General features: G+C 51.4%; 1 protein-coding gene across 1 annotated transcript; it reads right to left on the bottom strand.

Moving 5' to 3' along the window:
* Positions 1–572: 572 nt before the first annotated feature.
* ESPL1 (extra spindle pole bodies like 1, separase) lies at positions 573–22,614 on the bottom strand. Its single transcript, XM_040642528.1, has 29 exons — positions 22,326–22,614; positions 21,100–22,158; positions 20,708–20,812; positions 20,422–20,542; positions 17,359–17,495; positions 16,228–16,421; positions 15,676–15,915; positions 15,071–15,456; positions 14,729–14,868; positions 12,535–12,669; positions 11,059–11,178; positions 10,378–10,549; positions 9,872–10,000; positions 9,585–9,741; positions 8,963–9,072; positions 6,779–7,767; positions 6,026–6,362; positions 5,671–5,832; positions 4,839–5,052; positions 4,548–4,738; positions 3,688–3,815; positions 3,449–3,571; positions 2,574–2,729; positions 2,292–2,462; positions 2,062–2,166; positions 1,781–1,896; positions 1,534–1,617; positions 1,204–1,368; positions 573–935 (listed from the first exon to the last, which is right to left on the bottom strand). The coding sequence occupies exons 1-29, from the start codon at positions 22,404–22,406 to the stop codon at positions 734–736; spliced, it is 6,429 nt and encodes a 2,142-aa protein (XP_040498462.1). The 5' UTR covers positions 22,407–22,614; the 3' UTR covers positions 573–733.
* Positions 22,615–26,417: the final 3,803 nt, after the last annotated feature.

Below are 26,417 nucleotides of genomic sequence, written 5' to 3'. Positions count from 1 at the left end.
TACCCTCAGGGAGCTTAAAAATCTTAAAAATACCCATTCATAACCGCAACATTGCAAAGTAATGTATGCTACTCCGTGTAGGTGGCATAAACCCAATGAACCACAGGCAAGAAAGAAGCCTGTGAAATTCGCGGGGCAGTAGCAACGCGGTGCTTTGGGCTCACACAGCAGAAAAGTCTGGTGGTGGAGAGAACGATAAGGAGTCACGTTATCAACCAACAAGTACAGCAACAAGGTTTATTAACCAACACGATGTTTTACCATGTGTTAGATGTGAGCGATACACGAGAGTGTGAGATAATGTGCTTCCGAGGAACTGAGCAATCTGGCTGGGGAGAGAAAAAGCATAAACAGCAGAATCCCAAAGAATCTGCAAAAGTTCACAGCCCTGACGAGTGTAACAGGCATATGTGGGGAGAGAACAGTGGTTTTTGTTTGTTTTAGATTTTGTCAGAGTGAGAGTGAGAGCACTTGAATTCTGAAAGCTGTTCTCACCTCTTTAGAGTACCACATAGCGGGAGGGGGCAATCATTTTGTCTTCAAATGTTCTCAGATGAACAACACCAAACAGGTTTAAGTACCACATCTTTATTTTATTAAGGTTAAATCAAAGGGAAAGATTTCATATAAAACACTGGGAAAAATCACTTAAAATATTTATCCTAAGGGTTGAATCTCATAGGAGGTAACACAGTCACGTGGCTTCCATCAGTCCTAGGACAGCTCCAAGGGGTCATCGCAGGCAGACAGGCAAGCCATATGCCACAGGTGCAGCGCCAATAAGATACTTGAGTCGGGGAGCCTGGCGGGCCTGGTTGACATAGTAGAGAAGGGGGGCTCCTGGGCCCGCTCCAAGCCAGCCCTGCAGCAGAGCTTCCGTGTAGCGATCAATGTCACGGTCAGTCACATCCCAGAGGTTACCCAGAAACAGGGGACTGGGAAAAGAGAAGGAAGAACTACAAAGTGAGGGCTCTAAACCAAAATACGGAGGCAGACATGACTGGTGGTAGTGGGTGAGGAAAGAGGAATGAGCCAATGGGAAGTGTCCATAGTTCCAGGAGCGGGGCAGAAGATGGCAAAGGGTTAAAGGCCCAGGCGTGCCAGGGAACTAGAACAGGAGGAAGGTGGTGCACAAAGGAGGATTTAGGGTTCAGGCCGGGGAAAGAACCTGGGTAGGACCCAGGATGGGCCCTCAGGACTCACCAGCCTGCCATGATATACTTGAGCACGATGCCAGCCCCCTCCAGCTTCCCGTGCACAGCCAGGGCCGCACTGCTGCAGCCAAACAGCAGGGCCACTGCCCGGCAGCTCAGTCGGAGGACGGCCTGTCCATCCAGGAAGCGGGCACCAGCCCCGTGCCCTGCATAGCTAAGGCAGAGGGACGGGAGAGGAGTCGGACCTAGAGGTACCTGCCTCTGCCAGTCTCCAGGGGCGTCCTGAGTCAGCCAGTGGCTTTAAAGGCCCAACGCAGACTGTGGTGATGCCCTCCTCCGGGCCTGCCCCTCTCCCCACCTCCCTGTCTTAAGAACTCACATATATAAGTCATGCTCCGTCAAGGCCACCTGCACTTGTTCTGGGCTTGGCACTTCCCCAACCACCCCTTTCCAGCCAGCTTCACTGCAGGGAAAAGGAGGAGGAAGAATTGTGGTCAGCTGGCAGAGGGCAGAGGGACTACTAGGCAGAAGGTGGGCTGCACCATTTGATTCTGCAGGAAAGACATGAGCCCCTCTATGTGGTCTCTCCCCTCCCTTCACCCCCTTTCTTAATCTTATCCACTGACCTGCTAAAATGGGCTCGAAATTGCTCCTCTGTGCTTGCCAGGTTATTGTGAGGGTTCAGGACATAGAAGGTATTGCGTGGATCCACCCCGTGGCTTAGCACTGACGAGGCCCCAGACTGAGGAGAAAACACTAGCGATCAGGACCCTAGTCCGGCCAAAGGGCCCGAGCTTCCACAAACTCCAAACCCCTTTCCACGAACGAGCCATCGGTCCCCGAGACCCTCTCCTGTCTTCCCAGATTCCCCTCAATCACCAGTCATTCCCCACTCCCTGAACCCCACCTCTTTGATGACGGAGTAGCTGAGCAGGAAACGGAAGGAGGGCAGCCGAGTGACAGGCAGTGCCCGGAGGCTGGGCGTGCTCTCCCACGGAAGCTTTTGCAGGTCCTGGGCAAAAAGCACACGCGGATTACTATTCCTAGCCAGGGATCCACAAGCGTCGGAAGGGGCACGGGGGGGAGTTGGTGCCCACTGCCCACCAGACACTGCCCCTCCAGCCCCTAGCTCTTTACCTTGTCTAGCACTAAGACAACGTGCCTATTGCTTGGGACCGCCTGACCCCGCAGACGTCCTACTGCCTCACTCAGAAGCTCTTGGGCTCGTTCTGGCCGCGCTGAGCACAGCCCGTAGGCCAGGGTCTGAATGTCCTGAGGAGTGAGGGTACTGGCGCCACTGAGCATGCTCTGCAAGGGAACGGTGGTCCGTGAGTGCCGGAGCTCCCGTCCCCACTCACAGCGGCTGGTGGGAAAGAATTAAGTCTAGCTTCTTTCCCTTTCCCTGATTTCTCAACTCACTTTCAGCAGAGTTGGGTCGGGATATTTCCAGCCACATTCCTGCAGCAACTTTTGTAGGCGGGAGGCCTCCTGGGCAGGGCCAGGGTCCTCGCTGGATGGCAGCAACAGTCCCTTCCAGCAGCCCAACACATGCTTCTCTAGGGAAGTGATGAGAACCTGAATGAGGAGTAGAGCCTGCAGTCAGAAAGGAGGTGAGTTTCTTGTCCCACAGGCACCAGCATTTTGGAGATGAGGAAATGGGTTTTCCAACGTGTGTGTTTGTCTTACATATCTTCCTGCCAGTTGAAGAGGCAAGAAGCTAGAGGGGCGCCTGGGTGGCTCAGTCGGTTAAGCATCTGAGTCAGCTCAGGTCATGATCTCAGGGTTGTGAGATTGAGCCCTGTGTCTGGCTCTGCACTGGGCGTGGAGCCTGCTTAAGATGCTCTCTCTCCCTCTCCCTCTCCCTCTGCCCCTCCCCCCTTCTCCCTCCTCTCTCTCTCCCTCTCTAAAAAAAAAGGCAAGAAGCTAGAAACATTTTCCATTTGCTGAGACTGAGGGAGTACAGATAAGATGATTTATTACATATCACTATGTTTTGACAAATACAAATAGGCAGGCGATAAAAGCTAAACCCAGGAAGCCGATACTTGGGCTTAAATCCCTTTATTCGTGTGTATCTGTAAACATTCTGTTGCCATAACACCTTCAGGTCTTTGGCTCTTGTTTAAAGTCTTTCCCAGGTGACCTCATTTTTTAAATTTAGGCCTATGCTTCCAGAAAGGACTTGAGGTAACTCAGCACTGGCCTGGGACCCCTGAGAGAGAAGACACTGATAATTCCGGGGTCACTCCCAGGGCAGGCCTGACCCCACCCCACCCCACCCTCGGGGCACAGACCTCCATCCTTTGGTCCAGTTCTAGCCGCCCTGTCCACCACTCTCGCTTGTCAGTACAGCTGCTGTTCTCTTTCTGCTCCTTCTGGATGGCGTCAAACTCTTTCAGGGCTGAACTCAGAGGAAGCTTTGGGAGATGGGACTGTGAGCTTTCTGCTGGTCCACGTGATCACCATCTCGCCATCCCCCAGCCACAGGATGCCAACCCCAGCCCAACTTTGCTTGCTGGCCCGGGAAACCTACCTTGTTCTGGGCAGTGGGGATCTGCACAGTGACTGGGGGATTGTCTTTTTCCAGCCGGGTCAGCAGGAGGGTGTCGCCCACAGTTCCAGGCTGGAGCGTGGCCAGAGCCAACACACACACGGTCACCCCTGACACAAAGAGCACGTCCAGGATCATTTCAGCTCTTACCAGGAATTCCCATCCCACCACTCAAGACAACTCCAACAACTCCAAGAAATCTCCCCTTGTCACTAGAGTTCAAGGTGCTCTCCCTTGCCCTAACAGCCCCTGTGGACAGAGACCACATCTCGTACTTCTTTGTGTCCCTCATGGAAACAGAAGTTCCTACATGGACAGGGAGGCACTCAAATCATCTGTTAACGGGTTTCATGTTAGCATAGGGAGCCTCTGGACTCCTGAACTTACCCCCCAGGAAAGACACTGAACCTGCTAGGAACTCCAAGTTGAGGTTTAAATTTAAAAAAGGGGGGGGGGGCGCCTGGGTGGCTCGGTTGGTTAAGCGTCTGCCTTCGGCTCAGGTCACAATCCCAGGGTCCTGGGGTCAAGCCCCACATCAGGCTCCCTGCTCAGCAGGGAGCCGCTTCTCCCACCTCTCACCCACTCATGCTCTCTGTCGCTCTGACTCTCACTCTCAAATAAATAAATAAAATCGTTTAAAAAAAGAAAATAAAAAAGACCTTCAGATTTAGGGAAGTTCTCTTTGGTGAGAGTCACAAAATGACTCATCAATGAAAAAGTATGACATGTCCTTCCATAGAGGTCACGAATCTACGTTAACTAATCCTTAAAGTCCTCCACCGAACTGCCAGTAAGCGGCTGCAAACCAGGAGAGAAGAGCCGGCGGCAGCCTGCTACCGTACCGCTGGGGAGCAGAGCCAGGCGCTCCCGGAAACTCTCCTTCTCGGGCTCAGGGAATTGACCAGATCCTGAAGCCCCGAAGGAAAAGAGGTGCTGGATGCGGGCCAGGGGGGCATCTCCAGGCCTCTCCTCCAGGCTCAGCCTCTGCAGCTGGTCCGCCATGTCGACTGATCCCCGGTGCCTCTGGGCCTTGCTGAGGACAACGCAAGTAGGGGTGAGTTCTCCCTCCTTCAGAGTCTGGACCCTCCCTCCGGTCTGCCCCAGCATGGGCCTCGGGGATTGTGGCAACTCACCTGAGCTGCCTGTGGAGGTGGGTGAGCAGCTGGTGGCGACAGGTGATGGACACAGACTCGGTGACGAGGCAGGCGGTGGCATAGGGATCCCGGTGGCCCAAGCACAAAGCCAGGAAGCGGCAGAGGTGAGCATAGAGCCCACTAGGAGGGCAGTGACTAACCCCACGGAGAGCAGTGGTCAGTAAGTCACAGATGGAATTCAGGGTAGACAGACCTAGAGAAAGGTGAAGATGCTTGCTATAGATGAGTCCCGTACCTCCTCGCTGGTAGAACCTTCCACGAAAGTTCCAGGTTTCCAAGGCCCTACCTCCTCTCCCACCTGGAAAATAAAAGCTATCATTTACGAAGCGCAATGTGCCAAGTAGGATGCTACGCAACTTCCATCAACTCACTTCATCCTCCAAAACTCCCTTTTATGGATAAGTAAATAGAAGTTCAGAGAGGCTGAGTGACTTGTACCCAGCTAATGGAGAGAGTGCTCAAACCCGGGCTCAAAGCTGACCGGATCTAGATGGGGACCCAAAGACAGAACCACGGACAAACTAGAAAGGCATCAGATCAAGAGCCCTAGGGGCTAGGTGCCTGGGGGGCTCAGCCGGTTGGGTGTCTGGTTCGGCTCAGGTCAAGATCTCAGCGTCCTGGAATCGGGCCGCATGTCAGGCTCTCTGCTCAGCAGTGAGTCTGCTTCTCCCTCTCCCTCTGCCGCTCCCCACTGCTTGTGCTCTCTCGCTCTCCCTCGCTCAAATAAATAGAATCTTCATTCAGAAAGAAGAGAGAGATCTAAAGCGTCGCCCTCTCTGAGTGACCAGACCCCAGCCGTCAGCATATTCACCGACGGCTGCAGGGGCTGAGGGGGGTCGGAGCCGAGGACCGGGATCCTTGTCTCTCTCCTTGTCTGGGCACGGGATGGGCAGCTCCTCTTTGCTGGAATCACGCCTCAAGACCTCACATTCTCCTAAGGCCGTATCAGGTCCTGGAGTTGGTGACTTCCCACCTGGGGAGAGAACATGACTTTTTGTAGTGCCCTCCTCCTGGCGTCCCCTTTGTCCTTTCTATATCTAGACCCGGAGCCAGGAAAAAAGCTTTATGCCTGTACTATCCTTGGCACCAGTTAGTTCTTGTGCTTTGGTCCCAGGCAACCCCCTAAAAATGTATGCACCTTCTCCCTCCCACCGCTACCATCCTACCGGAGGTGGGGTCTTCCCCGTCAGAGCTCCTAAGGATCTCAAAGCTCATTTCCATCTGGTCGTCAGTCATTTCCTCCTCAGGGATGGTCCTCATGATCTCAGAGCCCAGCTCCTCACAATGTCCTGATGTCACCTTCTTGGCCCTCCGGCTCCTGCCACCAAGGCCAGGTCGCCCGGGGCCACTATCCGGGGCTGCCACCGAAACAGTCTTCAAGCCCGAGCCCTTCCTGGCCTGGCCCCGGCCCCGGGAAGCAGTGCCCCGTCTCTTGGGCTCCTCTGCAAGCTGTGCCTCAACTGAGATAGGGTCTTCCAAGTCACTGTCGTCACTGAAACTCACCTGGGATGGGTGGAAGGGGAGAAGGGCCCGGAGGGCCTTCAGTGACAAGACATCTGCCAGCAGGTGGCACTGCGGAGGCACAATCACAGAGGCCTTTTGGGGAAGATTTAGAAAGGAACCTCTCCACCATACACCGTACACACTCAATCAAGGGCAGGGAATCTTGGGTGTGGAAGGAAGGAGAGAAGGAAGAACAAAAGATAAGGAGGAAGGATGAACAGGGAAAGGAACCATAGAGTTAAGGAAAGCACCTTCTATCTGAAACAAAGGTAGGAACTGTCTTTCTGTGGAAGATGTAGGGATCCTACCGATAATATTAAAGCAAGCCCTGGGAAGCTATTCCACAGAGACTCTGCAGAATTCTCCAGAACCACCCCACCGGACACCACCACCACCTAGCCACAGTCCCACCTCACCTTGAGGCGCGTCTGGACCCTCTGTTGTACCCTCGGGGCCTTGGGAACCTCAGGCTTGCTCTTTGTAGAGAGGACTTCCTCGAACACAGTGAAAGGGACACGAGGGCCTGCTTGTCTGGCCTGGCCTGGGGGCTTAGGTGTACAGGGCAGTCCTCCACCTTCCAGACCTTTCAGAGAGGTATTATGGAGGGACGGGGTAGAAGAGGCTGCCCGCGGACGTCCTCTTCCAGAATGTTTTTGGCTCCGAGGCTTAGAGGGCTCTGAGCCTGGGGATGGTTTTACGGGGGGTGGCTGCCAGCCCCAGGAGCTTGCAAAAAGTTGGCCAGTGCAGCAGTTGAGGCCAGCCAGCTTTGCAAGGGCCCGGATCAAGAGCAGGCTGGCTCGCCAGGGCTCCAGGTGGGGGACCCTCGCTGCCACAAACTTCAGCCCTGACTCCAGGACCTTCCCCAGGCTCTTGTTTGATGGCCGGTTCAGCCCCTCCAGGGCCAGCTGTGTGTAGGCCTGAGCCAATATCTCATCCAGGAGGCTCGGGGCAGGGGAGGGGGGTGCTCTGTGACTCAGGGAAGTTTGTAGAGCTCGGGTGAGGCGCTCAGTGGCTGCAGGGCAACCCTTCAGCACGACCTGCAGCAGATCCAGACCCTGGGCCTCATGGCCCGTGGCCAGCCTCACCCCCGCGCTGACCAATGCCCAGCGCAGACAAACCGCGGAGAGGACAGGGCTGGCACAGAGCAAGCAGTCACATGTGGGCAGGTGTGTCAGGAAGCCGGGGCTGGGCTGGGGCTTCATTTTCAGGACAGGGGAAGAGTTAGTAGAAGGTGCTACAGGGCCAGGCTCCTTGGCCACAGTGGCTACCAGCTCCAGAGCAGGGCCTCTTAGGAAGGGCTCCTCTTCTGGAAGCTCCGGAGGACGACGGACCTGGGCCTGCTGCTTGCCCTTCTGCAGGTGGACCTTCTTCACAGAGTCTAGGTCCTGGGCTAGTCCACCAAACTCTGGGGAGAGTGGAACCAGAATTACAAAACTGCAAGAGGTGCTACTGAGTGCTTCCTGAGCTGCCCCAGGGCCCAGCCCCCTCATATAGGTGTTACTTGCTTACTACTTGTACGTATTACTGTATGAACTTACTAAATAGTAACATGGCTTATGATTTTTCCAGTAAAATCCCTAATGTTTTCTTCCCATTCCACAATGGATTAACACAACCCACAAAGCCCCCAAACCTGCAGCTGAGATGGCTGCGTGGCTCAGGATCGCAGGCCGGCACCAGGAGGCCCACGTCTCAGTCCTGGCTCCTGCCCCGACTAGGCCCATGATCCTGGCCCCAAACACTGAATTTCTCAACTTATTCATTTTACAAATGAAAAAAAAAAAATCTATGTGTCCCCCTGACTTTTCCAGGGTTTTGTGTGGGTTCAATGAAATACCAGAGGTAAAAGTGGTTGATAAAAAAAATGTACCATAAATAAACTATTGTATTATTAATTTAAGCCCTCCTGAGGACACTACATTTGTGCTGTCTGACAGTAGCCACTAACCCACTCGTGGCTATTGAGCACACGAAATGTGGCAAGCGACTGGGGAAATGAATTTTAAATTTTATTTAAATTAAATTTAAATAGGCAGCAGTGCCTGGTTGGCTCAGTCGGTGGAGCCTGTGACTCTTGATCTCGGGGTCATGAGTTCGAGCCCCATGTTGGGTGTGGAGCCTATTTAAAAGGAAAAATTAAAAAATTAAAAAAATACATAAGTGCAGGGGCGCCTGGGTGGCGCAGTCGTTAAGCGTCTGCCTTCGGCTCAGGGCGTGATCCCGGCATTCTGGGATCGAGCCCCACATCAGGCTCCTCTGCTATGAGCCTGCTTCTTCCTCTCCCACTCCCCCTGCTTGTGTTCCCTCTCTCGCTGGCTGTCTCTATGTCAAATAAATAAATAAAAATCTTAAAAAAAAATACATAAGTGTAAATAGCTAAAATGTATTAGCGCTGAAAACTAGAGCCAAGTAGGGTCAGTCACGGACAAGCCATCTGAAGGAGGGAGACCAGGGGTCTGACTGAAGTAGAAGGGGCTTTGCCCGGGGAACCGGAAGTCAGACTGATTTCGAAGGGCACCACACTTTTACACACAAAGGTGTGTTGCAGTGTGTGGGCCCCTCCCGCCACCACCTGTGGGTGCGGGGGCACAGCTGCTCACCTGTGCAAGACTCGAGCAGGAACAGAACCTGCTGCAGGTCTGACTGACAGAGGTCGAGGTCGTCGCGCGCCAGCTCCAGCTCCGCCTTCAGCACCAGGAACAGGGCGCACCTTGTCGGGAGAGAGGAAGAAAACCAATGCGTAAGCCTTCGTTCTCCCGGAGTCTGTCTTTCGGCCCCTCTCGCAGGCGGAGCCATGGCAGTCTCCTAGCCTCTGAAAGGCCTTTATTGCCTCCAGCCAACTTTGAGGCTCCCCGGGAAAAACCCTCTACACTGCTTTCTCATCCCAAGTCATCCTTGTGCATGAGGACAGGAGTTCCCAAATGGCATTCCCCAATCAACCAATCAATAAATGGATTTTGTGGGCAAAGGGATTTAGGGAAACACGGTACACTTGATCTCCCTTTTGGAGAGTTACAATGCATATGAGCGTATTGAAGGACGTGAGAAGTCCTGTAGGAGATAAAGGTGTCTAACCTTAGTTAACTCGGCATGTCCCACTTATTAACCACAGAACGTATTGTCCCAACCCGTCCAAACAGAACATGTTAACCTATGGAAGAATCTGGAAACCAGCGTGCGGGCCCCGGGGTTGTGGACTCGCCTCCTCCCACCCGTACTCACTGGCGTGGCATCTGCAGCTTTGTCGTGAGTTTCAGGGCCTCCAAGCAAAAGGCCTTGGCTTCGCTCACACTGCCCAGACGGCCCAGGAGGGAGACCAGCTTCTCTGAGCAGCTCAGCACCTCTGTCAGAACCTGCCATTTTTGTACCAGATTTTCACCTGTAGCAAAGAGAGAGAGACAAGACCATCATCACTCAGTCGCAGCCTGGATCCTCGGGAGGCAACACTGGCAGCCCCGCCATCTAGCCTGTTCCCGCCCACAGCACCTTGCTCTCTTCCTCAGACTCACCGGAGTCCAGAAACGGTGTCTCCACAGCTGACTTCTGAATCGAGAGCACATCGCTGCCCATGAGCAGGAGGATAATGCTCCGGAGCAGCTTATGGGAGTCGATGAGGGCGATCTCAGGCGTCTGCCAGCCTGTGTGGTGGTGGCAGTGGGGGGGCAAGAAGGGAGATGATGCAGCTACACTGCCACCACCTTCCCCTACCAACATAGCAAATGCCAGGCATGCTGCCACTCCTCCTTCTGTGCCCAAGGCAGACAGAGGGACTCACAGCACTCTTTCCCTCAGACACACGGGGCCTCAGAATCCTTGTCAGAATAGCATTCTAGCCAGGGACTAAGCGGTCAGTTAGGGAGCAGGCAAACAGAAACCCATATGCTACGCCAGGCCTACTCTGGGCAGCCTCTAGGGAGGCTAGTCCACCCAACTGGAACAGCAGAAGGGACAAGCCGAGAGGGGACGAACCACACAATCTGACCACGAAGGGGCATCATCCACCCTATTGTTTCACCTTGGGCACAGAGCTGCTCTCGCAGGGAACCTGAGAGGCTGTCTGAGGACAGGCTAAGGTAGAATGCCACCAGCTGCAGGGCCTGGACACGCAGCAGATACCAGGCCTTGGATGACCTCTGGAGGGCAGGGTCCCGAAGCACTGACAGCAACAGAGAGGCACCCTCAGTCACCTGGGAGACGGGGAAGGCCGGAGCAGAGCAGTGAGTGAAGTCAGATCAGCGATTCGGGACTTAAAAACGCCCCTGGAGATCATCTGGCCCAGCCCCGACCTTGGAGAATGAAAAAAGCTGTGGAGAAAACTATGGCCTGACAGGGCATATGCCTCAGCCAAGTCACACAACTGGTTTGTGAGAAAACTCCGATCTTCTGTATCCTATTTGATTTCCACTCTAGGGCTCCAATGACTTTCCAAGATCATTGTTATCCCAGTTTCTTGTCACAGGACTAGACGGTGTGACTGAGGAGACTGGGAAAGGATGGGAAGGACAGTGCCTCTCTGCTAGAGGAGTGCTGGTGACATTTCACTGGAGAGGGCAAGGCTAGGACACAGCACTGCTTCTCAAGGTCAGGAATATTCTTCCTAGCTCCAGGGAAATCTCAGAAGCCAGACAAATATCCCGAAAGTCCTAAAATCCTTCTGATACCTGGGAACTTTGGGGATTAAGAAAGTGAGAAATACCTTCTGGTGAACACAGTAGAGCTGACTTCGAAGTAGGTCACAGGTCAGCGAAAGGAGCAGGTACGCGTCCGTGGTGTGATCCAGACGCTTCAGGCGTGAGTCCGCCTCTTCCAGGTGTAGCTACGGTAACAATCACGGGGTGTGTGAGCACGCTGGTAAGGAGAGGCGGCCGGACTTTTCAAATTAAAGTGGATTAAAGCACTTGCAAGTGAGATGCAGAACCCATACAACTGAATATGAAATTATGTCAAATATTATAATCTACGTAAGAGTTATTCATTCACTCACTAAAACGTCCAGTTTTAGTCTTTTGGTTAACCACTACGCTAGAAAGACATAGCTGAATAAGCAGCAAGCAAGACTTGGGACACCTGGCTGGCTCAGTTGGTGGCATGTATGACTCTTATTCTGGGGGTTTTGAGTTTGAGACCCACAAGAGATTACTTAAAAATTAAATATTAAAGGGGCCCCTGGGTGACCCAGTTGGTTAAGCGTCCTACTCTCTATTTCAGCTCAGGGTGACCTCAGGGTCTTGAGATCAAGCCTCGCACAGGGTTCCGCACTGGGTGTGGAGCCTGCTTAAGATTCTCTCTCTCCCTCTGCCCCTCCCCCCACAAAAAATAAAAAGTTAGAAAAAATAAAATATTAAAAAAAAAGAAAAGAAGTAAGTAGGACTTTCCAACCAATAGCTTGCAGTGCAGTAGGGATGCAGACACACCTTCGTAATCAAGACACCGTGCCATTAGTGGTATGGGGCGCCAGGGAGAGTAGGGGATTCTGCCCTTAACAAGAGGACGGATAAAATACTTCATGAAGGAGGGGGCAATGGAGGTAGGCCTTGAAAAGAAAGAAGTCGGCTGAATTACAAAAGGAGGGTGGGGATGTGCATTTAGGGTGGAGGGGCTAACACAACCAAAGAGAGGAGGCGTGTACAGGTCTATACAGTAACTCGTGTGGACGGACGTAAGTCCCACGAGGGGCCGCGGCAAGGAAGAGTGAGCCGGACACAGAAGGTGCGCGATACCAAGCTTCAGGTAATTGGGAAACCAGTGAAATCCCATCAGCAGGAAGAAAGACAAGATCAGATCTAAAAAGATCATGTTAGCGGTGGTTAGAAGACAAAGTGCAGAAGGGAGAAAACGGGGGCAGGGAGACCAGCTAGGCCGTGTCAGCACAGTCCTAAGTGAGCAGAGAAACGGCGACAGGGCAAATGGTGGGGAAATACAGGATTAGCGGCCTATTCCTGGGGCAGGATCTGTAAGGCTTAGCGAACAATGGTTTTTCGGTGAGAAGGAAAGACGCTTCCTCTTCCCACAGCTGCCTCCCAACCACTCCACACTTTACGATCCTCCAGCAGGATGTGGCAATCGGAGGCAGGGAAGATGCCCCTTTGGTATCTTATCTTCTTAGAGAAAAGATGCGTCACTAAGGCCGGGTGCCCCCCGCAGCTCCAGGCCTGGCCGGCTGGGCGCTCACCTGGGCATAGCTGGGACAGCCGAGCATCAGGAGCAGCTGCGCGGCGTGGCAGGAGGAGCCGGCTGCCTTCGCGTGGTCCTCCAATCTCTGGGAGATGATCCGCACGAGCAGGTGGACCTCCAGAGCCTGCAGGGGCTGGTCAACCAGGAGCGGGAAGTTTAGCCAGCTCCTGCTCAAACCTCCATTTCTACCCTCAGTTCCCCAGCCCTTGGAGACCTCGGTCTGACCTCAGAGCCTAGATGGAGTGTAGCTACAGACAGAGCGGCTGTCAGCCACCCTCAAGGAGCCTGAGATGTGAGCAGCGAGGGAGCCGACCACCATCTACCCACCTGTTTGAAAGCGCAGGTGCCAGTCAGCATCAACAGCTGGGATTTACTGGTTGCTTACTATGGGCCAGGCACTGTGCTGAGAGGTTTACATGGGGGGGGGGGGGAGTGTTGGGCAAGATAGGTAAAGGGGATCAAGAGGTACAAACTTCCAGTTATAAAATAGATAAGTCATGGGGATGAAAAGTATGGCATTGGGGGGGCTCCTGGGTGGCTCAGTCGTTAAGTGTCTGCCTTCAGCTCAGGGCGTGATCCCAGGGTCCTGGGATCAAGCCCCGCATCGGGCTCCCTGCTCTGCTGGGAGCCTGCTTCTCCCTCTCCCACTCCCCCTGCCTGTGTTCCCTCTCTCACTGGCTGTCTCTCTCTCTGTGTCAAATAAATAAACTCTTAAAAAAAAAAAAAGTATGGTATAGAGAATATAGTCACTAACATAACGTTGTATGGTGACTACACTCATTGTGATAAGCACCGAGTAACGTGCAGAACTGCCAAATTGCTGTCGTGCACCTGAAGATAATACAGTATTGTATGTTGATTATACTTCATTTAAAAAATATTTGATCAGACGAAACCAGAGACGGAGACAAACCATAAGAGACTCTTAACTATAGGAAACAAACTGAGGGTTGCTGGAGGGGTGGGGCGTGAGGGTGGGGGGATGGGGTAACTGAGTGATAGACACGTGATGTAATGAGCACTGGGTGTTATATACAACTGATGAATCACCAAACTCTACCTCTGAAACTAATAATACACTATATGTTAATTAACTGAATTTAAATTTTAAAAATTAAAAAAAAAATTGAAGCAGCATCTGGCTGGCTCAGTCCAAAAAACATGGGACTCTTGGTCTTGGGGTCATGCGTTTGAGCCCCATGTTGGGTATAGTGGTTACAAAAATAAATAAATAAACTTGAAAAAAAAAACCTGAAACGAGACTTCAAAAGTAAAGTCATAATAAAAATATCAAATTGTCGGGGCGCCTGGGTGGCTCAGTCATTAAGCGTCTGCCTCTGGCTCAGGGCGTGATCCCGGCGTTCTGGGATCGAGCCCCACATCGGGCTCCTCTGCTGGGAGTCTGCTTCTTCCTCTCCCACTCCCCCCTGCTTGTGTTCCCTCTCTCGCTGGCTGTTTCTCTCTCTGTCAAATAAATAAAAAATCTTTGAAAAAATAATAATAAAATAAATCAAACTGTCAAAAAAAAAAAGAGGTTCATGTGCATCAACTCATTTGATCTTCGTGGTGACTCTAACCTGAATTTTATGGATGACTATAGCCTAAGAGACTATGACTGACACGGGTTCACCTGTTGTCTAAGCCCACATTACAGGTATGTGGTAGAGCCAAGACTCAGACCCAGGGTGAGGCAGCTTCCCCCAGTCCTCATGCTAGAAATATGACCTGATGGCCACAGTAACAAAGGTCCTTCATGGGCAGTGTTCCTTTTCAGAGGAGCTGCGGGGAGTCTGGGAGACGGCCTGACATTGCATGTGAAAGTGTAAAATTGGGCGTCTAGGTATCTCTGTAAGTTTCTGAGTCTTCAGGTCTCCAACGATCTAAGAATTAATAATAGTTATTGCTGACACTTGAGCATTCCGCTTAGGCACAACACATGTTATCTCACTGGACGCTGACGACACCAGGCCGTACTACTATTATTGTCCTCATTTTAGAGATAAGGAAACTGGGCTTAGGAAGTTAAGTCACTTGCCAAGGCGAGTTACTAATAAAGGATGGAGCTTGGATTTCAACTTAGGGAAGCTGGTGGTAGAGCCCACACCGGGTTACATGGCTTCTCAGCAGATTCACCGGCCAAAGAAGGGGAAGGAGCTGGGCTTCTGGGTTGTGTTAGCACCCTGCCCCGTTACCTTTGCCGCCAGCTGATAGAGGGCTGCGAGGGTCTGCAGCGAGGCCACTGTCTGCTGGAGACACCGGACGGCGGGTGCCTGCGTCTCTGTAAGCACCTCCTTCCAAAGGGCCAGGGCTTTGTCCAGGCATTTAGACTGAGCTAGAAGTCAGAAGAAAGGGACCAGCCATTCTCTCAGCGTGGGCTATCTGGAGAGAACGCAGCCTTCTTCAGAACAGCCTCTGCCCTCTCTGCCCACCTCCCACGCTGCAGGCCCGCCTCTCCCATACCCGGGGTCCCCATTCTGCTCGTAGGAAGCCGCAGAGGGGACCCTATGTCAGCACCCTGCATTCACAGCCCTCACCAGCGTCTGCCACGAGGTTGAAGGCGATGTTACTGTATAGGAAGCGATCTTCCTGCACTTTATCTTCATAGTTCAGGTCATTGACTTCAAATTCCTCCAGGTTATTAGGGGCCTGGGCTCTCCGATCCCGCTCGATACCCTGCAGGGGGAGATCAGGATAAAAACCGGGCTGGCCCTGGCTCACTGCGAGCCTGGGGAGAGGACCCCCACCCCACGTTCTGCTGGAGCGCGGCCCACGCACCTCCTGCACCCTGGCCTCCAGCGTGCAGATGTAGAGCCACAGCAGGGCCTGGGCCTGGTCATCCAGAAGCTGGGCCCGGGCCTGGGGCTCGGGCCGCACACACTCCAGAAGCTGCAGGGCCTCCTGGACAGCATCCAGGGCCGAGCTGGAGGGAGAGGGGCGCTGAAGCTGGGCCCACGGCGGGTACCTGCAGCAGCGTCCGGGGAAGGGCCTTCTGCGGGACAGCTGGCCCCACCCTCTGAAAGAGTGCCTGCGGCCGCGAAGTACAGCAGGTGCTCAGGGACATGGAAAGGGAAACGGCCTCTGAAGAGGTCAGAGCAGCTAGGCAAGAAGCAAGAGTGCACCCCCGGCTATTCCTCCTCACCAGTTGGTCTGCTGGGCAAAGTCGTGGTAGCAGAGCACCTGAGCCAGTTCCACCAGGTGGGTGGCTCGAGCCCAGGCCCCAGCCGGTGTCTCCTCAGGGCTCAGTTCCAGCAGGTCACAGATGACGTTGAACCGCTCCTGCCCCGTGTCCGCTCGCACGGCCTTATAGGCCTGCAGCTCCTCCCTCAGCAGGAAGACCAGGGTCTCCGGGTCCCAGCCGCTCAGGCTGTCTCGCAGAGTCCTGAGAGAAGGCGGGCCCAGCACCAGGTCAGGGAGCCCGTGCAGCAGGGAGCCTCTGCCCCATGCCAAGGAGGCCCAGTCTTGCCTTGCTGAGAGCCTGCTAAGTTTCCAGGCATGAAAACAAGAGCACTGCCTGGCGCCATTGTTCCCCTAGTACGGAGCACAGCGGCTGGCCTGTAGTGGGCACTGACAGATAACAGCGAATGGAGGATGCAGTGCCTTCCTCAGACAGAAGGATGAGCGAGACCATGAGTACCAAAAGCCAGCCCTAGCCAGGGAGCAAACATGGTTGTCCCTCTCCCCACCCACTCACCTCAGCTGTAGCTCCTTGTCTCCTGCTTTGGCTGCGTCCATCTTGACCCGAACCCAGAAGGTGACTGGCTCAGCCATGTGTTGGGGGCCACAGGGCTGCAGGGCTGCCAGCCACAAACTCACCATCTTGCAGCCCTGGGCCTGTTTACCCAGTTTCTTCAAACTCTCTCCATGTAGCCGGAAGCACCTGTGCAGCTGACCAGAGAAAGCAAACACAGCCGACTGCAGAGAGGAACCAGGGAGTCTGTAACAATGGGTGGGTACGTGCCCACGCGGGAACACGCACCACAAGGTGGGCCTCCAGCCCCGACCCCTGCCCCGAGGCAGAAGACACCTGAGCGCTGAATACCTCAGGGCCCCCAACCTGAAGCTTCACCCCACCCCGCCCACATACAGCCCTGAAGACCTGCTCCCCCTCCTGTAAGTCCGCTCCCAGCAAGTCAGCGCCTTCTTCTCAGTCAGAAACACCAGGCCACCGTTGACTTTTCTCCCTGCCTCCCAGCCAGTCACTTCCAGATTAATCCTGGACTTCTTGTACCCATCCACGTCTCCCCATCCCTCAGGAAGCTGCTTTCGTCAGACACCCACCCTTTCCGGCCTAGGCTGCCAGAGCAGGGCGGCGGCCCGGCGTTGTCCCTGCACTCTGTCCATTCACCACAGTGATGCCAGAGAAACTCCAAATGCCGATCTGGTACCATGCCTTCCCTTAAATCCTTGAGAGTCTCATCAACCTCACTCAGGATGAAACCCAAGGCCCTCTACCACCCATCGTGCCTGCCAATCCAGCCACCCCATCATTTCACGGGTATCCTGGCGGTTCTCACTCTGGCTACTTAAAGGACCTCCGAGGGGAACTTGGAAAATACCCAGATGCCTGGGGTCTAGCCCCAGAGATTTTCAGGTGATTCTAATCCGCAACCAGGTTGAGAACCACCAGCTTGAGACATGGCAAAATATAAAAAGTAATACAATAAAAAAATAATAAGAACAGTACAAGTGAGGTGTGGGAAACACTGCCCCAAGTACTGGTGCCAACACGTGGCTCCTAACACCCCGCTACGAGGCAGGGCCCTGGCCAGGCTCTTTCATGCTGCTCAGGCCACCAACATACCCTCCCTTCCTGCCCTCGTACCTTCTCGGGAGGCACCTTAGGGTGTGTGCCCAGCTTCGCCATGCCCAGGTGCTGACAGAGGGGCTCGGAGATGGCGCAGGCCTCGGCGTACAGCTTGTGACTATAGAAGCCGTAGGCCAAGTTGCTGGTGTAAGAGGCTGCAGGTGAGAGAGAGAGAACAGTTGCCAGCAGAATATTCCCACTGCCTCTCCTGTTGGAGAGGCGGTAGAGAGAAGCTCAGCCTGTGGTTGGCTCAGCAGCTTCCAGATCAGACACGAGCCCCTATCGCTACGGGATGAGAGAGGGGCAGCTCTCTCCCGTTCCTGCTCCAAGTCGGCCCATGAGGTCCATTCCAGTAAGGCAAACCCACACCAGCCGGCCCCTCAGGGCTTTGTTTTACACGAGCCGAGTCCCCATCCCCACACAGGGCCCATCTCATTCACATACCAATTTTTGTCTTCATCTTGCTCCAAACGGCAGCATTTTGGGGGAAATACTCTGGCCTGTCCCTTACTTCTTTCTCCTTCCCTCATCCCACAGAAGCCATATTAGTAGCCTCCTTGCTATTCCTTGCACACACCAGACCAGTCCCTGCCTTAGGGCTTTGGCACAGGCTACTTCTCCTGCCAGGGATGTCCTTTTCCAGGTGTCTACATGGCCAACTTCATCACATCCTCCAAGTTTTGCTCATGTCACTGTCTCAATGAGGCCTATCCTGACCACCCTATTTGATTTTTTTAAGATTTATTTATTTTAGAGGGGGAGAGAGAGCGAGAAAGAGCATGAGCAGGAAGGGCAGAAGGAGGAGAGAGAATCTCAAGCGGAGTCTGCACTGATTGCAGAGCCTGACGTGGGGCTCAATCTCATGACCCTGAGATCAGGACCTGAGCCGAAACCAAGAGCTGGATACTTAACCCACTGCCCCGTGACCACCCAATTTTAAATGGTAACTTGCCCCCTCACCCACCTTGAACTCCTAATTCCCCCCCTTTAATTTTATTTATTTATTTGACAGAGAAAAAGACAGCCAGAGAGAGAGGGAACACAAGCGGGAGGAGTAGGAGAGGAAGAAGCAGGCTCACAGCGGAGGAGCCTGATGTGGGGCTCAATCCCAGGACTCCAGGATCACGCCCTGAGCCGAAGGCAGAAGCTCAACGACTGAGCCACCCAGGCGCCCCCCTAATTCCCTTTCTTATCCTGCTCTACTATTCCTTTCCCCCCATATTTCTTATCACTTTCTAACATATTGATAATTCAACTATCCTATTGCTTATTATCATTCTCCCCCAACTGGAATGTGGCTCCATGAGGGCAGGGACCTTTGTTTACTGATACACCCAAGTACTCAGGACAGTGCTCAGTGCACAGTAGGTACTCAACAGATGTTTGTGGAATGAATAAAATTTTCCCAAATTCGAGTTTATACAGGTTCTTGGCTATCAAAGTAGATGGTTGGGAAAAAATTCAGCCTTCAATATTCTGGGAAGAATTTTCATGCTAGTAATTTTTGTGACTCCCGATCATATTTTCATCTCATTGTGTAGGTTCAACCACTGAATATATGAATACGAAAAGTTCTCCAAAGCCTTCCAGTGACTGAACTCATTGGGTTTGTATAATTTAAACTAATGGGCATGCTTTTTGTAAAATGAGGGGGAGACTTATTATAAAATACAAAAATAGGGGCGCCTGGGTGGCTCAGTCGGCTAAGCATCAGCCTTCAGCTCAGGGCATGATCCTGGGGTCCTGGGACGGAGCCCCACATCAGGCTCCCTGTTCAGCGGGAAGTCTGCTTCTTCCTCTGCTTGTGCTCTCGCGCTCACTCTCTCTCTCAAATAAATAAATAAAATCCTTTTAAAAAATACAAAAAACAGATAAAACTAATCTATGCTGTTGGGGGGTGGTCACAAAAAGGGGGACAGAGGGACGGATTTCCCAGGGTCTAAGTCATGCTCTTACTTGACCTAGATGTTGGTTACAAAGTATGCTCACTTTGTAAAAAATTCATCAAACCATACATATGATCTTAGTACTTTTCTGTCTGTACATTTCAATTAAAAGGGTGGGGCGTAGTACATATGCAAACTGGTTTATATACACATGGTACATCTCCAGAACCATACCTAAAAAACTGATATTAGTTGCCTCTGCAGAGGGAATAACTTGGTAACCACGATTAGGAGTGGGAGAGGGACTTTCAACTACATGCCCTTTTGTGCAATTTTTTTTTTTTAAGATTTTATTCATTTATTTGACAGAGAGAGACAGCCAGTGAGAGAGGGAACACAAGCAGGGGGAGTGGGAGAGGAAGAAGCAGGCTCCCAGTGGAGAAGCCTGATGTGGGGCTCAATCCCAGGACTCCAGGATCATGCCCTGAGCCGAAGGCAGACGCTTAACGACTGAGCCACCCAGTGCCCCCCTTTTGTGCATTTGATTTAAAAAAAAAAAAAAAATTTTTAATGTAAAGTTCGATGATTCACTAGTTGCATATAACGCCCTGTGCAATTTGATTTTTAAAGCATTTTTACATGGTTCTTAAAAAAAAAATTAAGTTACAAATGTTCTTTAAAATTTAAACCCGGGGCACCTGGGTGGCTCAGTCAGTTAGACATCTGCCTTCGGCTCAGGTCATGATCCCAGGGTCCGGGGATCAAGCCCCACATTGGGTTCCCTGCTCAGCAGAGAGCCTGCTTCTCCCTCGCCCTCTGCTGCTCCCCCTGCTTGTGCTCTCTTTCTCCCTCTCTCTCTAATAAATAAAATCTTTAAAAATAAATAAATGAATAAAAATAAAATAAAATTTAAACATATAGAAAGATCATAAAGTTGCATATCAGGTATAAACCTTTTCATGAAAGAAACACCAAATCATATTCCAAAGTCAATGGGGAAAAACTTGTATCCTCTAAGTTAGCCTCATTACTTCCCTCCTGCTGCTAAACATAGCGTCACTTGGACTTACAGTTTTTTCACTCCTCCTTAAGCCATAAGGAGCCCCCATGGTAATCAGAACCACCCAGCAAGTGCTATTTGTCTGCCTAGTGAGTGATGACCGTACCCCCTGCCTCCGGGCCCCAGGGTACTAACCAGTCATGCCCAGATAATCAGTCAGCTCTTGGCCTGACAGGCTCTGTAAGGCCTCCAGCATCCAGACCACAGTAGATTTGCAACTTTCCACTAGCTGAGCCAGGTCAGCCACATCAGCTACCTGAAAGGACAACAAGGGCTTGAGGGTGAGAGGAGACATAATAGGTCCAAGGTGACATCTACCCCACCCTGAGCCCAAAGCCAAAGCCATCCCAAAGCTCTACCAGGCAGTCGAGCAACCCCAGACCCCAGGATCTGTCCAGGTGTTTTGATTCCCAGACTGTACCTGACAGTTCTGTGCAAAGTCATATACCACCACAGTGTAGAGATGAAGTCCCTGAAAGTGCATCTGAACTAAAGACTGCTGCTGCTTGGGGGAGCCCCCACACACCTGAGGAAGAAAGGGCTTGGTTTAAGGGGCAGAGATAAAGCATGAGCTCCAAGCTGAAGACTGGCCCAGACTCCTGGAGAGCAGACTCAGCCCAGGGAGTAGAAAGGAGGACATTAGGAGGGGCCGTTGCCCTCTCAGGGTAGACTAGGCTGCTGGCGGGTGGGCTATGCATAATCCAGAGAGTGGCTTACCAAGGAAGGGGCCAGGGCTTTCAGATCTTACCAAAGACCTTAGCCTGACAGTCTACAGAACCACATTCCCACCCTTTCTCTAGGTCTTTAACTCACACCATCCTGCAACAGCCGGAGGAGAGAGAAGTACCCGCCAAGAAAAGCAAAGAGGCCCAGAACAGCATCAGGCCCATAGCGCCTCTTGATGCCTCGCTCCAAGCCTGAGAGGAAGAACTGGCAGCTGTCACACAATGCCCGCAGCGGGGGTGATGGTGCCTCCACACTGTTGTTCAGGATAGCTGATGCCTTGATCAAAAGCTTGGCCAGTGCTTGAGGTCCTCCCTCCCCAGTCTGTAGCAGTTCAACCCCAAGGCGGCATAACTGGAGGCTGGGGGCCAAACTGGTGTTCCTTAGGTAATCATGGGCTTTCTCCACTACCCTGGTGGCCTTGGCATGGTGGCAACTCCAGCAGAGGCGACGGCAGTGTTCCAGGGTGAGTTCCAAGAGACACAGGGCCCTCTGGGGAGAAAGAGGACCAGGAGAACCCCCTCCTTCACCCACCAAGGCTTTGATCACATGACTGGAGAGCAGATCACCTAGGAAATCAGCATCTGCTTCATTCAGACCATGCCCAGTGGCATCGAATAGCTGATGGGCAGCTACCACGCGACAGGCTGTTGGAGAAGCAAAGTGGGGAACCTCACAAGGGGGACTTTCAGCCTCCAAGAGCACTAGAAAGCTCAAGGCCTTCAGCCGAGCCGAGAGTGCAGCTCGCCTCTCCTCCAGGGCTTCTGCCACCTTCCAAAGCAGAGAAAAGCTGCCGCGAGCCACAGCCTCGTAGTCCTGGGGAGCAGCTTGGCGGGAGCACTGCACCAAACAGGCATGGAGGGGCTGAGCAAATCGGAGCGTGGCCTCTGGGATTCCCTGTGTGGCAATGTTCCGTAGAAAGATGAAGAGAATTCGTTCCAGGTAGAGGGGTGAGCGCTGGGGGGTGAACACCAAGTAGCCATTGCAAGCCAGCTCTGCCAGTTCCAGCAGGCTCCCCAGGTGCTTAGGGCAAGCCAGCTTGGCCATCAGCTGCTGGTTGCAAGCCCTCAAGATGGCATCACAAGCTTGTCTCCTCTCAGCATCAGATCGGCAGCTGGGTGAACCAGCCGGAAGCTTGGACAGGAACTCCTAAGAGGAGAGGAAGATGTGATTGGAACTACCAAGGTAGGGAAAGAGAACTAGAAATGGGGTTGCTCAGGAGAGGATCTTCTATTAACCTGTCCCTTAAATAAGACAAAAACAAAACAGCTCATCTTGAGAAGCCAGGTGTATCCAGAACTAGACAGCCCCCCTACCTTCAAGTCAGGCAGCAATTCTTCAGCCTCCTTCGGGTTGCTTAGTAAAGTCCCAAAGTTGATTCCTTTGAAGCTCCTCATGGCGTTGGAGGGCTGGGGAAGAGGAGAAGGATTAGAGAAGGCGGAGAAGATTCGAAATAGAGCTAAATGGAGGCCAGGAGAAGCCCTGACCGCTGCGGAAGAAGGGGGCCAAAGAATCCCATCAGAAATCTTATGGGCAGGGGCGCCTGGGTGGCTCAGTAGTTAAGTGTCTGCCTTCGGCTCAGGGCATCATCCTAGAGTCCTTCTCCGCTGGGAGCCTGCTTTTTCCTCTCCCACTCCCCCTGCTTGTGCTCCCTCTCTGGCTGGCTGTTTCTCTCTCTGTCAAATAAATAAATAAAATCTTAAAAAAAAAAAAAACTGTCCAAGTTAAAACAGTAAAGGAAAAAAAAGAAAAAAGAAAAAAAAAAAAAAGAAAAGAAAAAAAAAGAAAAAAGAAAAAAAAAGAAATCCTATCAGCAGGGGCGCCTGGCTGTTCAGTTGGTGGAACATATGATTCTTTATCTCGGGGGTCCTGACTTCAAGTCCCACCATGGGTGTAGAGGGAAAGGAAAGGAAAGGAAAGGAAAGGAAAGGAAAGGAAGGAAGGAAGGGAGGGAGGGAGAGAAAGAGAGAGAAAGAAAGAAAGGAGGGAGGGAGGGAGGAAAGAAAGAAAGAAAGATAGAAAAAGAGAGAGAGAAAGAAAGAGAGAGAAGGAGAGAAAGAGAGGAGAGAGAGAAAGAGAGAAAGAGAGAAAGAAAGAAAGGAAGGAAGGAAGGAAGATAGAAAGAATGGAAGGAAGAAAGAAAGAGAGAAAGAAAGAGAGAGAGAGGGAAGGAGAGAAAGAGAGAAGGAGAGAGAGAAAGAGAGAAAGAAAGAATGGAAGGAAGAAAGATAGAGAGAGAGAGAGAAAGAGAGAGAAGGAAAGAAAGAAAGAAAGAAAGAAAGAAAGAAAGAAAGAAAGAAAGAAAGAAAGAAAGAAAGAAAGAAAGAAAAGAAAGAAAGAGAAAAGTAAGAAGGAAAGAAATCCTATCGGGGGAAAAAACACTATGCAAGGACAGCGGGCTCCAGTTATAAACCGACGCTTCCGCTTTTCCTTCCTCCAGGTTGATCCGAGGTCTCACTATCCATCCCACCACCCCAACGCCCCACACCCGAGGCCTCCACCGAGTTCCGCGCCCACCAAGACGTCCTGACGTCTCCCAACCTTCCCTCGCAGAGCCGCCTCCGCCTCTCCCTCAAGTCAGCGCCGGGGACACCACCTCACCTTGGCACGAACACACGCTCACGAGTCCCTCCGGGCCTTTTTGCCTCAGAGGTCGCCTCCTTCCTAGGTCTAGGTCTTACCCGCCAGAGTGAGAACTCCGCAAGAATCCAAGATGCAACCTTCGTTTTCCGCGCCAGCCCCCCCTTTCAAATATCCCCAGTGACCAATCAGCGAGAGCTTTGTAACGCCGGCGTGCCGCGCGGCGCTGTGGGAGTTGTAGTTTATCCGCTGCGCTGCACCGTCACGTGACGCTGGGGGCGGAGTCGTGCTGCTGTGGGCGTTAAGGCCTCTTGGGGGCGCGGGTTGCCCCACTTTTTCTGGCCAAGGCAGAGATCCTCACCTGTCCGTCGCTTAGTAGCTATCGGGAGGGCCAGTCCTCTGCCCTCTTTTCTTTATCTTCAGAGCTCAGAAAGTTTAAATTTCAAGAGAAGGGAAATAGGCTAGACAACAAGAAGAACTTACTTGGAAATTCACGCGGTTTGGGTTACTGGGAAGATAGGGCGTAGCCTTTCCAGGAATTCTTTAAAAATATCATTTTCTGAGGGCACTGACAGCAGTACCATGGCGACTTCCAGTTCTCTCTCTGCCTTCCAGCCTTGCTCTTTAAATCAACTCCATCTAGCGCTCCTTGATGGAGGATGGAGGGTAGAGGGGAGGGTTAAGGGAAGAACCAGGAAAACTCATTCACTGGGATATTTCAGTCGTTACTGGCTTACGTTTGTAAGTACTAACTACTTCCCCAAACATGCAGATTCAGTTGGCTCTGTTTTTCTTTCCTTCCTCCGCGCCAGAGAATTCAGTTCAAAACTCTTGGTCTTCCAGTTCACTTTTTCCTGATGAATTCTATTGGACAACATCCTCATCTATCACTGTCTTCCCTCCTTCTTTCCTTCCTTTCCTTTTCCTTCCTTCCTTCCTTCCTTCCTTCCTTCCTTCCTTCCTTCCTTCCTTCCTTCCTTCCTTCCTTCCCTCCTTCTTTAAAGTTTTATTTATTTAATCTCTACACCCAACGTGGCACTTGAACTCAGGACACCAGTATCGAGTGGCATGCTCTTCTGACTGAGCCAGCCAGGCGCCCAATCAGTCTTTCTTCATCATCATCAACCTCTTTTAGGAGCTCAGAATCTAGCAGAGAAGACTATTTTAAAAAACAAAGACAAGAATAAGAACATCACCAAAGAATCTCAGTGTTGGAATGATAATACTAATGTCGGTGCAAAATGTATGTTAGACATTACATACGTATCTCTTGTAGGGTAAGGGACCCAACAGAGGTCTTCATAAATGATCAATGAATACATCAATTTTCACACTACTCATTTCCTTTTGCTTACACCTTAGCAATCAGTGCTTATTTATTTACATGTTGGGTAGTGAGTGTTCTAGGACTTTTTCCTATGTATTTATTACATCTACTTGATTCTAAACTCCTTAAGGACAGAGAATTTATCCTTTTTTATTCGTCTTCTACTTCTTACAAGAAGTAGGAAGTTCCTTAAGTATTAAGAAATTGATAAATGCTGACCAGTATGAACCTAAGTCACAAAATTCAATCCCTCACCTGAAGCCCAAGCTTATAAAGAGACAGCACAGGATAGTGGAAAGAACTTTGAATTTGAGTCTGAACAGAGGAGCTGGATTCTAGCCCTGGTTCCATGTATTATTTATCTGTGAAATGGGGATAGTAACATCAAGCCTCACTACTTCCCAGGGTTCTGCTGGCCTCAAATAGAATAGCCTTGAAAAGCTTTCCAAAGGCTCTAACACTGCTTTGCAGCCATTAAAAAGCATGTCTTGTATGTACTGACACATAAAGATGTCAGAGATACATGAATGACTCTATAGTCTTCCTGAGGATTTCAGTTGATTTAAAGAAAGAAAAATAAGTTCTACTGTTTTGTAAAAAAGAAGTTGCGGGGAGGCCTGGTGGCTCAGTCAGTTAAGCGTCTACCTTTGGTTCAGGTCATGATCCTAGGGTCCTGGGATCCAGCCCCATGTCGGGCTCCCTGCTCAGCTGGGAGCCTGCTTCTCCCTCTGCCGCTCCCCCTACTTGTGTTCCTTTTCTCGCTGTCTCTCTCTTGTTCAAATAAAATCTTAAAAAAAAAAAAAAAAAAAAAACGTCGTGGAAGAGCATGATTCAAAATTTTGATTCAATTTTTTAAAAGATTTATTTGTTTTAGAGAGAGTGTATGCACATGGTAGGGAGGGATTGAAGGAGAAGTAGAGTCTTAAGCAGACTCAGCACTGACTGTGGAGCCCAACACGGGACTTGTTCTCACTACCCTGAGATCATGACCTGAGCTGAAACCAAGAGTCAGCTGAAACCAACCGCACCACCCAGGTACCCCTGATTCAATTTTTATTTAAAAACAAAAACAGAACAACCAACTGGGGCGCCTGGCTGGCTCAGTCAGTATAGCATGGGACTCTTGATCTCGGGGTCATGAGTTTGAGCCCCACATTGGACACAGAGTTTACTTAAAACAAAACAAAAAAACCCTAATATTAAGTCTGTGGATTAGACTCCAAACATTTAATAATGGTATGAAGAGTGAGATTAAGGGAGCCTGTCATTTTTTTACATTTTATATATAAATCATATAAATTGTTTATATTAAACACATATTTCTGTATTTGCATTTGATCATTTTACGATGAGTTCATATAATTTTACTGTAAAAAAATCTTTAAAGCAGGTGTGAAGAGATTTTTAAAGATTTTACTTTTATTATTTGACAGAGAGAGCGAGAGAGCACAAGCAGAGGGAGTGACAGAGGGAGAGGGAGAAGCAGACTCTCCGCTGAGCA

The sequence above is a fragment of the Ursus maritimus genome, unplaced genomic scaffold (genome assembly GCF_017311325.1).
Source record: "Ursus maritimus isolate PB19 unplaced genomic scaffold, ASM1731132v1 scaffold_26, whole genome shotgun sequence".
In the NCBI taxonomy this organism is placed as follows: Eukaryota; Metazoa; Chordata; class Mammalia; order Carnivora; family Ursidae; genus Ursus; species Ursus maritimus.
The sequence above is the reverse complement of the archived record's forward strand: the minus strand, read 5'-3'. Positions and strand labels throughout refer to the sequence as shown.

Coding starts and splice junctions, on each gene's coding strand:
- ESPL1 (XM_040642528.1), bottom strand. CDS start 22,406: ATGAGGAGCTTCAAAGGAATCAACTTTGGGACTTTACTAAGCAACCCG. Junction 14,869..15,070: donor CAACCTCGTGGCAGACGCTG/GTGAGGGCTGTG, acceptor TCTGACTTCTAG/CTCAGTCTAAATGCCTGGAC. Junction 1,897..2,061: donor GCTACTCCGTCATCAAAGAG/GTGGGGTTCAGG, acceptor TTTTCTCCTCAG/TCTGGGGCCTCGTCAGTGCT.